We start from the raw sequence: 18,005 nt of genomic DNA, 5'->3' as shown, positions 1-18,005 counted from the left end.
ATTTATTAACACAAGGAAATAGGAAGATTTCTTGGCAAAATCTAACATTTTGACAGGAAGCAAACTTAAAATGAGAAATATTGCTGGAACCAGCAATGTTCTCCCAAGAAAAAAAACCTTCAAGTGCAACTTTAATAGCCAGCACAAAATTTAAAGACTCATCATTGTAGCCTACAAAGTTCAGTGTTAACAACAATCAGAAGAATCCTGATGTCCCAAGATGCGTGAAAGTTTGCACATACTGACAAATCTGCCTTCAGCATTCTCAACCAACCTCATGGTTTCTAAAACAATGAAAAAATTACATTCAAATACCTTCATTGGTACTTTACAGCCATCACTGCCTCCTCTGCCAAGTTTTCCATAATCTCCATCACCCCAGGACCAGACTGTATCATCATCAGTCAGGCACAATGTCTGTGCATCTCCACTGCCACAGGCTATGTCAATCACGCGATAGCCCTGGAGAGCTTCCACCTGTAAAGAAATCACCCTATTTAGTTCACAATAAAACACTTATTCATTTATAAATGTTTTAGAAAATATGACAAACCCAAGTTGGAGAGGTACTTCACTCGAGCTACAAGTCTGAAACACCACAGGAACAAGCAAATAAAGGCAAGTCAAAGGGCTTTGCTCTTTTCAAACCAGCAAAATGAAAACTATGTATTTTAAATACTGCCTTATTAATTAGTGAACTAGTTAATTTTTTTTTGACCTAAAAGGGAAAAAAATTCATACAAAACTCATAAGGTTATAAAAACCTGTTTCTGTTTAAGTAATGCATACAGTAAGGAAAAAAAAAAAATCTTATTTTCAAGTACTCTTTTACTAGTTTACAGTTTTCTAGCACTTGAATGATAATCTGAATTTAATCAACATCTTTTGAAATGCTGCCATCTGGTGATCAAATATGGGATTTGGATTCATAAAGTAAACGGATAGTGACCACATATATTGCATCCTCACCCCTTCTTGAAATAGATTATAGGTAGTACAATCCATCATCCAAAGCAGCATGGAACTTCACATACTTCAATTAATCTACAGATTATCTAGTTTCATACTAACAAAGAACATGGAGGGGGGAAAGATGTGTAAAGATGTATAGAAAAGGTGGGCAGACCTTGGTTTTTTGGGGGTAGGGGAAAGAGAACATCTCTATATAGGTGATAAGGTCCCAAAGTGGACTAAGAATGTATGATACCTCAACCCCACAAATTCAAGCACTGAAAAAAGTTAATGGCTGTGTGAATAGAAATATATGCACAGAGCTATGAATAAAAATGACAAACCAACAATCAGTTCAATTCAACTAATATAATCATATTCTTTGCTGTATTTTCAGCAAGAGAACACAGGTAGAAAAACAAACTCTCATTTCAAAGGCAGGGCAGTTTTCTTAATACCACTATTCGGACTTAAAGCTCGTACAATCTAGTTCACAGGAGTACGACGGTCTGAATTACAACTCGTCAGCTAATCAGTATTCTCACTCTTCGTATATTCAACACTGTCCAAGTTCTCAGATTTACCACTTAAGAATCAAATGGAAACAGCTATCTTCTTCATCAACAATTGCTTAACTCAAATTTCTTTGGCAAATAGCAATTAAATACCTCATAATTATTTAGGTTAAATTCTTATTAACTTAGTATATACTTCAGTAACATCTTATGCAAAGCACCAGTATAGGTTAGGGGCAGACCTGCTGGGAAGTAGTTCTGAGGAGAAGGATCTGGGGGTTGTGGTAGACAGTAAATTATCCATGACCCAGCAATGTGCCCTTGTTGCCAAAAAGGCCAATGGAATCCTGGGCTGCATAGGGAAGAGTGTGGCCAGTAGCTCGAGGGAGGTCATTCTCTCCCTCTACTCTGCACTGGTGAGGCCACAACTGGAATACTGTGTCCAGTTTTGGGCTCCCCAGTTCAAGAGGGACAGGGAACTGCTGGAGCGAGTCCAGCGAAGGGCAACCAAGACGATTAAGGGATTGGAGCATCTTCCTTATGAAGAAAGGCTGAGAGAGCTGGGACTCTAGCCTGGAGAAGAGAAGGCTGAGGGGAGACCTTATTATGGCGTACAAGTATCTCAAGGGTGGGTTGAAGGAGGATGGAGCCAGGCTCTTTTCAATGGTTCCAAGTGACAGGACGAGGGGCAATGGGCACAAGTTAGAACACAGGAAGTTCCGTTCAAATACACGGAAACAGTTCTTTACGGTGAGGGTGACAGAGCACTGGAACAGGCTGCCCAGGGAGGTTGTGGGGTCCCCTTCCCTGGAGACTTTCAAGACCCGCCTGGATGCAGTCCTGAGTAATGTGCTCTGGGCAACCCTGCTTTGGCAGGGGAGTTGGACTAGATCTCTAGAGGTCCCTTCCAACTCTGAAAATTCCGTGATTCCGTGATCTCAGTATTCAATCACGAAAATTAAGAGTATAATCACTATGTCAGGAAAAAACGCAGTTTGCAAGTGACTAAGTGGCTATCACTGTAATCACTGGTATATATTCCAGGAAGTAAACAATGAGCGGGACTCAGTAGACGAGCAGCTCATTTGTTACTTTCAGTGCAAACTACTCCTGTGAAGGAAGGGAATTTACTTACTAGGGAGTGGGATGTTTGATTTAGTGTTTTCTTTAAGTCTTCTCTAAACCAAATTCCTTATAAGCTGGTTTAGCAACCTCTAGAAAAGTTTTACAGCTCCACTTTCACTTAATTCTTCCAGTCCATTCCTGTTTTTTCTAAAGCAACTTTCTTACAAGTACTTGCCACCATCTTGTCCTTTCATTCTTTATATGCAGAAATGCAAAAAGTTACACAGGCGGCAAGAATTTGACTAAGGCTGTACAGAACTCCAAAGATTTCTTACCAGTTTAGGTTTTAGTTGATCCTCACTATCTCCATGCCCGAGACGTCCGTATCTTCCTTTTCCCCATGTAAACAGGTCTCCAGCAGCTGTAATACACGCACTGTGTGCTCCCCCAGCAGCAATGTCAACCACTTCTATACCTCTCAGAGATTCAATTACACGAGGACGATCACAAGGACTGAAATGAAAATATTTGTCTTGACAAAACTTTTAGAATAGACCACTCATGTTTACAAACATATGCAGAGAGGTTTTTAAAATGAGTACAAGGACACCTAAAATAACTATTTGCTTTTGCTTCAGTTTAACGTCCTAGAGATTTATGTTTAATTAGTCATTCAGAAACATTTTTAGAGGCCTATAAAATCTAGAAGTATTTTACCATATGTTATACTACAGCATTACAGGTAACTGAAACTACAAAAACACTTCCATTAAAATCTCGTCAAAGCTAAGCATCTACCCTGGAAAATCAGTCCAATTTAAGATACATTATCAAAAATTTCTAAGCATAAAATGTATCATTGCCCTCCATGCACTTCTCCTTTAATGTAGGTAACGATACATGTGGAGATCAGAGGCAGAGTGGCAATCTTGCTCCCCAAAGTGCCTTGAAGTTTCACAAGATAGATCCCAAGGAAAGCGACTGGACTCAAGCACCCACAGATGTGTTAGAACATAATACCTAACTTCAGAAATCAGAGTAACTGTTTATCCAAAAACTATTTTGTGGTTCTCCAATTTAAAAACGTACATATCCACAACACCACTTAACACTGACTTCTACGTATAGACAGTACTCATACAACACTTCAAATCCATAGCAACTATAATAAGCATCCACTAATAGTTTTTAAAAATAACATTTGAAAGTGTTACCTACCTTCGATTCCCATGACCAAGTTTACCATCTTCTGCTTCACCCCAAGAATAAACTTCTCCCTCAGAAGACAGTGCCAAACAGTGCTTTCCTCCTGAGTTCACCGCAACTTTCTTTATAAACACATGTTGAATGGATTCCAGTAAAGTTGGAGTAGAAACTGACTCTGTTCCTCCAATTCCAAGCCTACCACCTGCTCCATATCCAGTAGCATACAGCTTTAAAGTGAAGAACAAAATTTAATTTTGTTTGCCTCTTGAAGAACATTCACTAGAGTTGTAGAGAAGAATCCTCAAGGAAAGTATATTAGAATACAGTTAAAGGAAAGCCTCAAAAAACAGTTTCTTACACTCCTCTATACCCTCTTCTGGCAAATAAGAAATACTTCAAAGTATTTCACCAAAAAAAAGCAAAAATATGGCTACATTCAGTCAATATGAACTGACTTAACGGATTTCGTTTTAAATCCTAAGGCTGATTTTTTAAAAGCATCAAGAAACCACAGTTTTGCGTGATAACGTTACAAAATCATCTATCATCTGTAGGTCTCTTTCAAGCAGCACTATTCTATTTTTCTTTCTTCTGTGGAATATACATACCTAAACACAGTTGCTTTTTCCCCTCCCATCCCATAAGTACAGTTTTAAGTACTGCTTTTCACTCTTTTTCTCCATCTGAAAGTAATGTCGCTCAAAAGAATGATGTAAAGTAATGTCATTATTCTGTCCCTTATACTTCTGTGAATCATTAATAAGGATGATACTGACTACTGAGGACAGAATCATTACAGTATTTCACTAGATAAATGTAACTGTTACACAAAGCTCTAGCTAAATTTCTCGATCGAATCCTTAAGAAAAAGCTGCCATCTGTATCAAAATGAAGACTTTTTCAATTTCATGAACTTATTTTTATCTTCTATACCTTACACTAAATCTCTGCATGGTCCTCCTTTTTAATCAGGATTTAAGCATCTGCTAATTAGATCCTGCAATATCTAAGTTACAGGCATTTAGCCAGCTGTGAAAAATCTCAGATTCCAATTACACCTCTCCCCTGTCAGAGACACAGAATCACCATCACATTTTACTGTCTGTCCTGTTTTATGGGACTCTCAGCACATTCCTTGTATTCAGTTTTGTTTTCCAAAATCTGATCAGAGTTTTGAATCGAAAACTAAGACACATGTCTTGTTTCACGCATTTAATGCTGTAGTACACTGAATTCCTAGATTGCACTGGAGCAGTTGGTACAGTTCAGTTTCTTTAAAAAAAAAAAAAAAAATCTGTGCTATGCACATTATTTTTTATTTAGCCAAACCCATTCTGACTGAGGATGAAATTTTTCAAGGCACTCTAACAAAAAATCATTTGTTGTGTCCTTACTTTCCCATCAGCAGTCACTGCAAACAGAGTCTGTTCACCACCAATTAACTGCACCGGTCTAAGGGTAGCAAGAGCTTCACATGGAGTTGGGACTTTGACTTTTGCCCCTTCAATCCCACCAAGTTGTCCTCTGTGATTATGACCCCAACCATAAATAGTTCCACTGCCTCCAGCTGAAAGTGTCCAATCATCGGGTCGTCTGCAGAAAATGCAAAACAAACAAAACTTTAAAAGCACTTTTTTGTGACTTTTTAAAAGCTCGGTTTATCATTGTACAACAATGAAGCATCACAAGACTAAACCAATGACAGCTGAAAGAAATAACCTATTCATCCACTGGACAAGCTGCTCATCCTGTTCTCTCTTAAAGACATCATGGCACTCATGAAGAACATCCATATTTTCATTATCTGCCATTAATTCTCGGATTTTTTTTGCCACCTGAAAAATATTTTGGATGAAACAACATTATTTAAACTATCGGTTACTTCTGTCACAGTTGACATAAAATACTTCAAATTCAGTATATCTTTTTTAATTAAACACTTCCATACGTTCCATGAACCATTTAAAATGTTCCTGCAGTACCTCATCAAGGAAAAGACGAGGTAATGGTGTCCTTTTATCAAGAGCCACAGCAACCCTGGATGCCATACAGTATCTCCTGAACCAGGCCCATTTGTGTGTCTCTGCACAGCAAGGGAGAGTGTCCAACTCTAGATCACAGGCAAGCGCCACAAGCACCTACAGACAATCAAACAACATTTTAGAGATCTATCAAAAACGTGTAATAAAAAGTAATACGCATTTGACGTAGTTGAATAGCTTATAGACCAGTAGGGCCTGAACACAGTCTTAAAGACATGTGAAGTGCAAAGGACATTAAGAGCCATCTTCATTACCCTCATTGATGTGTACCCACACTATCTTACCTGGTTATGTACCGAATTTCCTCTTCCAATCCAGAAATTTTCACAAACCCTCTATGAAAAACACTCCTAGATTAATTAACTTTTCTATATCAAATACCATGTGCTGAATTTTTTACCTTCCATTTCTAAACTAAGTCGCCTTCCTACAATTAAATCAATTTTCAATTTATTTTCAATTTGATTGAATTTCAAATCAATTTTACTGATGAAGATTGTGAAAAATGGATTAGTTCTTCCCTGTATAAGCTTTTACATATTTTAAGAATTTCTTTTCCTTAAGATAAATAAGTCCTCTTAGTTTAACTTCTAGTACATGGGAGGCTTTTTCAGCCTTTTATTCTTGTTCCTCTTCTCTAGACTTCCTCAGGTTGTTTGCTTTTACTTTGAAGTACATGGTCCAAAACCAAATAGCCTTCCTTTTAAGGCATTCTTACTAGTTCCAACTAGATGTAAACAAAACCTTCAGAGTATTTAAATAAATAAATAAAAGTATACAACACTCCTATTAGGACAACTCAGAAATCACTTACCAAAAAGTGTAGTCTACTGTACTTCCAAGATATTTTTCTAACCTACCTACCTCTGCCTAGCTAGGTAATCCTTACTCTGTATTTGTTTAGTTTATTCTTCTTTTAGAAGTAGCATTCTGATTTTGTCAGAAAATGTTTCTGATATAGGATTAGGTGAGCTTACCACGTCTCACAAAAAGTCCAGAACTATACTAATGAATTCTTTACCGATTGTACCCCATTACCTTAAAGAAAGGGCTGTGGAGTAATTGTTTGCCACCTCTCACAATGGGGTCTTCATAGTCAAACTGTCGCTGCAAGGCTTCTGGAAGACCTTTAACCAAAGCAGCTAATGCACTCCCTGTAAAACTCTAGAGAAACCACAGAACTAGAAAGTTAGTCTGACTGTATGCATTACAAAAAGTACATTATTTACATAACCATGACAAAACCTTAATAACTTCCCAAACTACAGCTAGCTATGTGAAGTATCATTTCCATCCTTTTCGTAATACAAAAATATTTCTGTCACTTTTTGGCAATTCCTATACCATACCTATAACAGTATTGGATTAGCCATTTGTTTCTAAAATGGAGTACCTTTACAGACTTGCAGACCTGTGCAAGAAGGCTATTCGTTTGCACATTTCCTATTTTGCCATTAACAACAAAAATGTACATCAGGGCTAGCATTTCAATGCTTCACATAAATCTTAATGTGAAAAACGTGAAGAGGAGAGCATCACTGACTTCTTACCAAAGCTCGTGTTTCCCCGTCATTATCCCCTAGAATCCGGTTGATGTTAATAGACTGGCCAAACTCTGTTGTGAGCAGTTTCCGTAGTCTCTGCAAAGCCCACATTCTGTGGCCAGCAGCTAAGGAAACATAAGCACGCAAAGAACACAATTACTTAAAACAATCATTTTGGCTTCAAACAGATAGAACTAATTTTAAGACTACACCTACCTAAGGCACTCAGTTGAGCACAAGCTGCAAGAGAAGCTGCCAAGCGAGGAACTATACTCCTGTTGGAAGCAAAATTTAAGCGAAAATCCAACAAACATGTAACCAAATCCATTGAGGGACATGAAAGAATGCAACGATCTGAGAGAAGGTCTTTAGGGCCTGCAAGAAGCAAAACCAAACAAACAAACAAAAAAAGGTAAAGAAGATCTGTTCTCAGACTGAAATAAGAATAGACATTGGGAGGATTTAGCTGACCAAACACAGCAGTCTAGAGTGCCAGTCCGCATCTCAGTTGGTCCGTTCCACCTCCCTTTGAAGGGACTGGAAGAAAGAGGCACTTTCATGACATAATTCAACTAATTCCAAAACAAATGCATTAAAAATTTCAGATGAACTGTGCCTCAAAAGTAATCTCTCTTCACTGATGAAGAGGCAGACTAGAGTGATTACAAAATATTTCTCATCTCTTCCCTATGTACAAGTGTACCTCTCAGGACTTTGTTGAAAATGTTTCCTAAATATGAACGAAAATGTTTTCTTAGTATGAATGTAAATGAATTATTGAACTTTGGCATGTAAATACCATGCAATAAATGCAACTGTACAAAACAGACAAATAAATCTACCCCCTCTCCCTTCTGTAAACATGATATATGATATCCTACCTGCAGCTGGCATGATAGGGTAAACAGTGAATCGCCATCCCCATCCATTCACAGAGCCATCGCTGATGAACTTCCACTTTAGTTCATCCCCTGGAATTCGCAATTCACTAGACCAATCTGACCACTCACGACCTGTTACAGTGCACATTATAAACATATTCAACTATACTGTCTGAGCCAATGTGCAAGCCACTTATCGACAGCAACTTCACTCCATGTTTATATATTATCAACATCACATAAATGCTTCCAAGAAAAAGAAAGCAAGCTATGCGAAGCACATGAACATAACTATAAAGATGTTACATTAACAAAATTTAAGTCAAACAGTTCAGTTAGCACTGCTAACAGATCTTCTCAGTACTTTTAATACCGCATTCAAAAGACAATTATGAGATCTTACTGAAATCCGTTGTCCTATTTTAAAATTATCCTTTCATATTACAAAAAAATTCACCACCACATACACTAAATTAAGCTTTACAACCAGGAATCCAATCAGAAATACCTCAGTAATGAAACACATGTGCATCTGAAATTGGGGAAAAATGGGTCACCAGTAAAAGCACACATCATGACTGCCCAGAAGTGTTAAGCACAGGCAGTAACTACCGAGATCCTTACACATGATGTAACATATGAGTAGGTTCAACATAAAATTCGATAAGATTAAAAATATTACTCTAAAACCTACTGCAAATTAATAGTGCTTAAAAATTAAATCAGAGATAATAGGATAAAAGATGTGAAGAGTTCACATAGTGTCACATACATAGGCCAGAGCAGAAAACCGAAAGAGCCTACATATTATTTCAGGCATTCGACAGCAGAAGAGCATTCATCTTGACTCAAGTTTCTGTAAGTATTACTTGAAAATGAAAAAAAGCTAACAAAAGAAGTATCCTTTTCCAATTGTGTTCCAATTTGTTAAAATATACTTTGATTTTACAGAAACTCACACATGTTGGCAAGGGTGCTAAACACCAATTTTTTTTTTTTTTTTTCTTTTTTTACACTCTAGCTGCTGTTAGGAAGAGCATGACAAAATGCCCTTCTGAGAGATTCTATCTATTCAAAGATGCAAAATCACTCTTACTTGTCTGTCTAGATCTTATATATTTTTTAGTTTAGAACAGAATATCAGTTTACATAGGTTTTCCTCTTTTTTTATTGGCATATCCCTCACAATAAGTCAGTCAATAGGCAGCGATACATCTCATTCAGCGTTTAACAGCAAATCACAAAAGACATTTTTGAAAAGCGCTAGTTGTCATAACCTGATCGGACGGAAACAATTCTGTTGACACCATCCATTATGGTGAGTGGATCATGACGCCGCTCTGTAGAACACTGGCGATCAAATTCTACCCTCAGTCCCTCAGCACCTAAACAGCAACAAAGAGTTTACACATTTCTACAGAGCAATCAATACCATGAACAAATGCAGTATTTTAGAGATCCACATGAAATCAAGCCCAGTTGTTTAAAAGATATAGAGCACAACAAAAAACAACTTCCTTTGGTTTAATGACCTTATTAGTCTGTATTTTCTTCTCTTTGAAAGGTTTACAACATAGCAAGCTTACATGCGTAGGGGCTAGTGGATAGAACATTCCAAACTAAAGTTGCAACAGACAAAAAGTATCTATTTACTGTTAAGGCAAATCGCACTTTGTTGCCTGTACCTTTTGATAAGTACTAGATAACATACTGAAGGAAGCACTAAATGAAAAGACAGCATTAAAACAAAAAAGTATTTCCCTAATGCTCAAGACTAGAAGATAAGCGTTCAATTGAAGACCCTGAAAAAGACGCAGTCCTCCTCAGCTTTGTAACTGAACAGAAAAAAGCAGTGGTATACAGCTGCAAACACAGCCAGTGAACCCAAAAATGCGTAATTCACAGGACCGGGATGTTCATGCAGTATGTGCTTTAAGAAATACTTTATTACAGCGACAAGATACATAACATGGCTTTAGAAGTTCAATACACATTTTTGCAAGCTAAGAAAAGAATTTATACACGCAGGCTTGAAGTTAACCAAATTTTAGTAATGTAACCCTAAGAATTCTATACCTGGTATTTTAACCGTCCCACTAGAAGATGTATCATCAGTATATGGATGGCTGCTTTCTACCACAACTGGTTGCGAAGAGAGGCGACCACTTTGTGAATCAGTTGCCACGTCTTCTAGTTCAGTAACACATAGCTCCAACAACATATCAGCAACCTAAGAAAAGAAAAATATATACTTTATGAAAAGTAAGTTTGATTAGTCCAAGAAATCTAAGCCAACTACCATTCTTTCCAAATTTAAAATAAATAAACCACTTGTCTTCTGAATTCTGATTCATAAACCACCATATTAATTCAAAAATACTCTTTTTGGTGGTGTTAAAGCCAAAAAAATTCCTAAAACTACAACCCAAACAACGTAAGTTTCCAGTAAGTAAATGACAACACAAATCCAGAACATGGGTACATGTAGCTGATCACTGAAAATTTTGGGGGGAAGGGGAGGCAAGGAGATAGGGACAAAAAAAAAAACCAAAACAATACAGTTTGAGAAATACCACTCAATTGCTTCTACATGAATGGCATCAGTTAGGCTCTCCCACAATCCTAGTTTACTCGGACAGGGATACCACGAGATTTCATTGTTTAAAACTGAAGCTGTCTTGTTATTTATACCATTAATAAATAAATAAAATTTCTCTCATTTCAATGCACACTCTTTAGCAAAGTCCTTATTCACCTTTTTGGTTAGTGAAGCCAAGTTTAATAAAATAATACAAAAATCAGCTTTGTATAATCACTTCTGATGTTTCAAATCAGTCTTTAAGCAGTGCAAAGCCACAAATTAACTACATCATATGAGTATCTTAAAAGTAATCCATTATTACTCATTAGGAACAAATATCTGAAGGGTAAAGTTACAATAAACATTAAACAACTTTCAGTCCATTACCGTTAGCAGATATTCTATAAATAATTTATGATTTGTTACATTCTTTCATATAACTGCTGGTATCCAATATTACAGCATTTATTAAATCTGTCAGTTGTCCCAAAAAAATCCACACCCATGGAAACTTTGTAGTTAGAAACTTCAATGGATCAAAAGTAATCTTAAAGATTAAGAATTACTATATCATTAACGATATACTAACATCATTTTTTAGGTAGCAATAATGACTGTATCAATTTGAGAAATAAACTCAGATGCAAAACAAAACCAATATGGACTTTTTTTTAAACTAACATTCCACAGATCCAGGAAATAGGACATGGTAAATCAGCTTCATTCCAGTAACCACAGGCCCTTGTCTGGTACATAAATAAGGTTCATTAAGCTTTTATTTTACTGTCCAATTGCAGCATGACAAATCGAGGAAATAGTCTATTACTAACATTTGTAGCACATGCATATACTCGTGTAACATTTCCATTAAAATCATTAAAGTTCACATGTATTTAAGTTCAACTCAAATGTTCATGTTCACAAGTTTTCTCAGTATGTTCAACTGCAATTCAAATACTAAAAAATATTCTAGCAGGCTACTAATAAAAAGGACATAGTTAAAATGCAACAGAAATAAAACCTGACCTGTGGGTAAGCTGTGCCCATACCAGACAGCACAGCCGAAAGAACATCTCTTCCCTTTTCACCTGCTCGGCTGGACACAGCAAGCTTTAGCAGGTCAACCATGACTCGTGTGTCATCTGGTACTAAGAGACTCGTAAACTCATCCAAGTACTGCGGTTCTGGGCCAGACACTTTACTTTGACTTTCTACATCCTACAAAAAAAATGCAGAAATATTTAGACAGTGAAGATGAAAGAAGTACCCCACCAAATCCGAACAACTTAACATGTCTGAAAAAGTTTAAAGGTAGTCTAAAACACAATTCGTAAATCCGGGATTATATGGGCCCAAAATTAACCTACTGTTAAACCCATGTCTCAAGTGAAAAAGCGTTCCCAAAGCTAACCTCCTTTAACTTCAGATAAAAAAAAAAAAAATCCCTCTGTCTTTGGATAGATTTTAAAAATGCAGTCATTTATAGAACAACTTTAAAAGCACCAAAAAAAGCAAAACTACTTGATACGATTCTATAAAAGCACAGTAAGGACTTAAGTTTTAAGGAAGGTATTGACAACATTACTTCTTTGGTTTTTGTCATGGTTTCTGCAATGATACTGGCAGCTCCAGGATCATCTGTGACTGGAATGAAAGGACGGGAAGAGGCAGCAGCAGCTGAGGGAGTTACAGCAGAAGGTGTCACAGCATCTTCTGAAGAAACAACCTAGCCAAAAGAAATACTAACTAACAAAAGCTGAAAGATACCGTAAAACCTTTAAGTCTAATTATTTATTAGAAAGACTTACGTTCAAAGACAGCAACAATTTAAAAACAGCCATAAATTCAAACCCAGCAGATTCACTCCCTGTATTTTTAGGTTCTGTTTTAAGTTCCTAGCAAGGCAAACCAGTCAGCACCCCCCTCAATGCCAGCTGCTACAAAAAGATACAATAAAACATCACTGCCTGCAGAAAAGTCTACAATGTAGAAGACAATGCATGTCAAATTAATAGTTTGTAAAAGGAAAAAGATCTCTTCAGTAGCCAGCTTTTTCTTTCTTCTGCTTCTGTTGGGAATCAACAGCATAGAATTCCGTTCAGACACTCCTTCTACATTAGTTGATATAAGTTTACAATTACATTTCATTAAATAATTGTCAAAGTTTCTCTTAGTCTTGACTTTTTTTTATGTTTTAATGGTCACTCCTGTAAAATGAATTTGATATCTGGTAAAATGGTTAATATTTTCATGTTAACTCCAAAATACTACTAGAAATCATCACAAGCGCATTTAAATGACATAGTGCATTCTGAAAGTTCTAAATTGATTTCACATTAAAATTTTAGGTGTCCCAAATCTGACGTACATAGAGTACCCACTCCAGAAATTAGAGCACAAAAGAACTATTTAATCTCTGCTATTATCAAACTAAACGAGACAGTATTTTTCAGCTTTACTGTTAAACGCTGTTGGAAAAATTCATTTGACACTTCACCTCCCCTCTCCTGTCCTGCCATGGGTTTGGGCTCAGCCTCTCTTCTATATCTCCTACAAGCATGCATTCATCTCCATTTGCAGGGCTTCCTGTAGAAGTAGCATCTGATGGCGGGGCTGGTGATGAAGAGGGACATTCCACTGGTGCAATCATACTTGCAGGCATCAATGCTCCAACAACTGCATCCCTGAAATCATTTAGGACAGATTAACATAAACCTCATTATACTCCCTGGTTGAACGTAGAAAAAAAATATGTTATCTTAGTAAAATAAGGAAAGGTTTCCAAGCTCTGGAATTTGGAGAGTAGTTTAACACCATTCTCCTTTGGACCTGATGCTTAAATACTTTAAGTATTTAATACTTAAATAATTTAAGGCCACTATTTCACGAGTTCCTCTTTATAAATTTTAGCACAAATACTCTGTTCTCTAACAACAACAAGAAGGGCACTGTAAAGTTTTATTGTTCTTTCCAGTCTGCCCCCCACCTGCTTCCTCCACATCATCTACCATGATTTACTTCAACATACCTAAATAAGTATTTTTCTCTCCAGGCACTGGGAACTACTTATTGTAAAGAAAACATAACAGCATAAAGCTAACATCAATGTCAAAAGATAATTTAAATGAAGATTAGGCCTAAACTGAGGAGTCCAAACTTGTGAAATAATTTATACCTGACTCAAGAGACCCTAACAGATGGTAAGCTCTCTCAACTTTTGCTCTGCAACAGACAAAAGTGTTTGCACGCCTACCTGGCATACATTATTTGTAACGCCATCAGTATATGAGATAATGCCTGCTGTTTGGCAACATTCCCATCAAGCGATAGGAGAATCTTAGCAAGGGAAGGGCGATTCGGCTTGGAACTGTTTGCCCCACTGATTTTGTTACTGGCAGCAGAAGAATCTGCATCTGAAGGAACACCTGGAATGAGGGGAAAAAAAAGAGAAGGTGAGCATTTTTTTAATGGTGTAATACATAACTGGAACTGATTTATTTGATTTCTTGTTACGTCAGAAAGATGACTGTAAAATTAACTCTACAGTAGATTCTTAAGCTGCAGCGTCTACAGTTACAACGTTAAAGGCAATACTGGGGCTTTGCAGCAAGGGCTTTCATTAAATAGTGTTCCACCTTGTTACTTATTCATGAAGATTAAGGTAATACAGATATAAATATTTTGGTGATGAGCATCTAAAACAGGTTTTACTGAAACAGAAATTTCTCAAATAGCACGAATATTTATTATGTACTCTTAAAAATACTAATTGAATATTCTATATATGTAATTCTTGCTCACTCTTAAATACATTGCCTTGTTCATGAAAAAGCTTAATTAGCAAAATATTTGGTGCTTTTATATTCAACACAAAACACTGATGTTTTGCCTTCCTAATTCTTAAGCCACCTACCTTAGAAACAAAAGGTAACAGTAGCATCAAGAATTATAGCAAGAGGTAACAAGTAAGAAGACCAGTATCTACCATCCATCTACCATTACCTCAATAAAGCTCTAGCCCCTGTTAAAGACAAAGTCTTTGGGGCCTTTGATAAAGCACGTTGCATTTCAATTTCCTGAACAATGGCAAAAGTTCAAACCAATGCTACTTCTGAACAAGTCCTTTACAACTTCCACTTTCAGGAAGGGGTTTTGTTGGTTTCTTTTTTTTTTTTAGTGGTATCTATGGGGTTTTTGTTGTTGTTTTGTGGTGTATTTTTAAAAGACAGTTTTCTTTTTGCTTTATTTTGCCACCTGTTAAACCACACACACAACTAACTTTCCAATGGCATTATAACATAAGGCAAAAAAAAATACCAACCAAGATAAGAAGCACCTAAAGGGTCCCTCGCTGTCTGGAAAAGTACTGGTTCATGAACAGATGGTGTAGCTACATCCACTGTTGTCCACGCTACACTGTGGGAAGACCCACAAGCAACCCGTGTGATTTTCTGGCCTTCCAAGCCCTGGACAAGAGTGGGCTTTCTATTGACTGTAGTAGTTCCATTGCCTTGCTGCCCATGGTCATTGTCCCCCCAAGCATAAACCTGCCAATAAACATTTCCACATATTACTTTACTGCACTGGTTGCCTCATTTGATTGTTTTCTTAAAAATTCCTACAGAGGAATATTAGTGATTTGTATTATTAATCTAGGAAACTTTAGAGAACCTATTGCTGAGATTCCCCCCCCGCCTCCTTAAGAATGTGGGCACTATCATACATTAATAAAAAAAAAAAATAATCAAAGCAGCACTTCATCCGATGATTCATAAATTATTGCCAATTCATAAATCATCAGTTGATTCATAAATTAGTCAATGTTCATAGTGAACCATAAGTTAGAAGAATTAATTGCATAGTAACTACACTGGGGATCTGAATCAATACTATGATAATGATAATGCTGGATCACAGCAGAAAAATCTGTCCAGCATACAATGACTGCTTCTGCATTTCAAGAGTGAGAAGCAGAAAACTGATCATGAGATAATACATAAACTAGGAAGATATTACAAAAGCTACTATGACAACAACATTTAAACTCCAATAATAATATGAAAGCTAGTAAATTTTAAATTACAATCATGCTTGTATTTATTCAGGACTTTAATAAGCAAACGGATATCATTAGAAAATTTTATTCCCCCTAATCAGCACTGATGCTATTACACTCTTCTTCCTCAACAGTTTAGTTTATTGCTTTCTGGACCAAGGAAAAAAGGGAAAGAAGGGTGATGCATAAAGTACCTGTCCAGTGTCAGTAACCGCTAGACAATGGAGTGCGCCTACAGCCACATGCACGATCTTTTTACCCCTCAGTCCTTCCACAACTTGTGGCTTTCGTACATGTACATCTGTGCCATGGCCTAGCCTGAAGTAGTCGCCCTTACCCCTGCAACAGACAGTAAAAGTAAAATTCAAAACAATTACATTGTTTACACATTCGTCTGTCAATGCAGCTTTCCAAATCAAAAGAATTCATTTATCACTGGGATTAAACACAAGCACCAACTAGCAAATTCTTCAAATCTGAACCACAAAGGCCTAAAAATGAGGATAACTGCAGTTCTACAACTCTAACTTTTCACCTCAGTATAGAACAGGCATCATTATGACTATTTTTTGTATGTAGTGCAACTGTGATTACATTGAATTTCTGCTGTTGCAGAAACATTGCAATTATAAATACTTACAAAATTGATGTTTTGATAGACTTAGACAGGTCTATACTACTGAGGATAAACCTAATAATAACAGCCCCTTTGAGAAGTATGCCCACATGAAAAACAACCCATGGTAGCTAACATGTTTTCAGAATTGAGTTTTTTCACACTGTTGCAAGCCTCGGTATAGGTTCTCAAGCCTCCATAATTTAAATTCTTCTAAAATTGTCCTATACAAACTGCACCAAAAACATACCATATGTAAAAGTAAACACCTTAAAATGCCTCTAACAACGTCAGTAAAGAAGAAAAAAAACCCTGAGATTTCTTCCACTGTTTTTTTAGTAACTGTTCACTCAGTTCTGCTGCTCACCACCAAGACCAATTTTTCCTCAAGAAAGGTTACAGTATGCTGGAGGTGAATATGATATATAGTATTGTTGCCTACCTAAAGTTATAACACAGAAGTTGTGATTTTTCCCTCAAATTAGTACAAATTGAAGAAGATAAGAGTAGAAGTTTAGAAGCAGCTCAGCCATCCTGAAATGCAGACATGCACAGCTGAAACAGACTCAAAAAGTCTCCTCTCAGTCCTGTAATGTCATGAAATAGCTGTAGATTTTATGACTAGACATAAAAGCGTTAAGACAAGCTGTGGGAAGGAATGAAAAATAATTTTGCAGAGTTCTTAAAGACTGCCAAATTCCCTTTCCTTTTACTCATCACTACCAAAAACAGATTTAAAAGAGGGGAGGAAATGAGAGAGACAAATACTGTTTCCAGTGGCCACTATGAGAAATGACATCTCTGCTAAAAGCTTGTCTCCCTTTTAAGAATAGAAGTAACTTCTAGAGATGGAAGTTTTGTGGTTTTCTCTTCATATCAATCACTAATTGCTAACAAATAACAAACCAAAAATGACCATTTTAAGTCTCTTTAGGTTTGATATACATCAAACAGGTCATAGTCTAATTACAGGATGATGGGGTAAAACCCTGATCTGGTTAGAGCTCTGAAGTTGATCTGCCATACAGTAAGCTCTCAAATTTTACAGAAAGGTTTATAAACTCAAAATCCAGGTTTGTGTTGAAAACAAAGCAGAAGCAAGCAAATAGAGGAAAAATAAAAACGGTTTCTGAATAACTCTCAGTGATCATCTCATACCAATTCTTGCTTCGAGGCATCATTACTGACAACTCAGTGGCCTTCTGAGCAGCAATGAGCTCTGCAGAGACCCTGTGTTTCCAAGGAAGTTCTTCCTATCCCCCCTGAACTTCAGCTTACTTCCTTACTCTACTACATCCTTACTCTCTCAGTCTCTGCTTTAGCTGTAGGCTACATACTCCAAACTACAATTCTCTTGTTTCCCTTCTTCCTGGTCCGCTTAGAAGTCTTGAATTAACGTTCCTTTACACACTCTCTTGCTCCCAAGAGAGGGAACAATCTTCCCCTTCCTCCACTAATTCTGTAAGACCCAGGCATCCTAACAGAGTACAATACACAGCTGAGCATGCTACAAGACAGTGTTAGAGTAATTGAACAGATCACAGCTTT

General features: G+C 36.9%; 1 protein-coding gene across 3 annotated transcripts in view; it reads right to left on the bottom strand.

Moving 5' to 3' along the window:
• Window positions 1-18,005, bottom strand: part of HERC2 (HECT and RLD domain containing E3 ubiquitin protein ligase 2) — a 120,784-nt gene that overhangs the window by 20,786 nt on the left and 81,993 nt on the right. For all 3 annotated transcript variants that reach the window (XM_082498302.1, XM_082498301.1, XM_082498300.1), the window contains 18 exons: window positions 16,036-16,180; window positions 15,107-15,332; window positions 14,039-14,210; window positions 13,283-13,469; window positions 12,371-12,511; window positions 11,812-12,003; window positions 10,281-10,434; window positions 9,482-9,589; window positions 8,205-8,336; window positions 7,540-7,698; window positions 7,330-7,448; window positions 6,818-6,943; window positions 5,720-5,875; window positions 5,457-5,572; window positions 5,132-5,330; window positions 3,750-3,964; window positions 2,867-3,044; window positions 316-477 (listed from right to left, as the gene is read on the bottom strand). In XM_082498302.1, the coding sequence (XP_082354428.1) occupies window positions 316-477; window positions 2,867-3,044; window positions 3,750-3,964; window positions 5,132-5,330; window positions 5,457-5,572; window positions 5,720-5,875; window positions 6,818-6,943; window positions 7,330-7,448; window positions 7,540-7,698; window positions 8,205-8,336; window positions 9,482-9,589; window positions 10,281-10,434; window positions 11,812-12,003; window positions 12,371-12,511; window positions 13,283-13,469; window positions 14,039-14,210; window positions 15,107-15,332; window positions 16,036-16,180 (2,887 nt within the window). The remainder of the gene's footprint in view (window positions 1-315; window positions 478-2,866; window positions 3,045-3,749; window positions 3,965-5,131; window positions 5,331-5,456; window positions 5,573-5,719; window positions 5,876-6,817; window positions 6,944-7,329; window positions 7,449-7,539; window positions 7,699-8,204; window positions 8,337-9,481; window positions 9,590-10,280; window positions 10,435-11,811; window positions 12,004-12,370; window positions 12,512-13,282; window positions 13,470-14,038; window positions 14,211-15,106; window positions 15,333-16,035; window positions 16,181-18,005) is intronic.

Source organism: Vanellus vanellus (genome assembly GCF_965231255.1).
Source record: "Vanellus vanellus genome assembly, chromosome: 1".
NCBI classification, from domain to species: domain Eukaryota; kingdom Metazoa; phylum Chordata; class Aves; order Charadriiformes; family Charadriidae; genus Vanellus; species Vanellus vanellus.
This window is presented reverse-complemented; position numbering and strand designations above follow the sequence as displayed.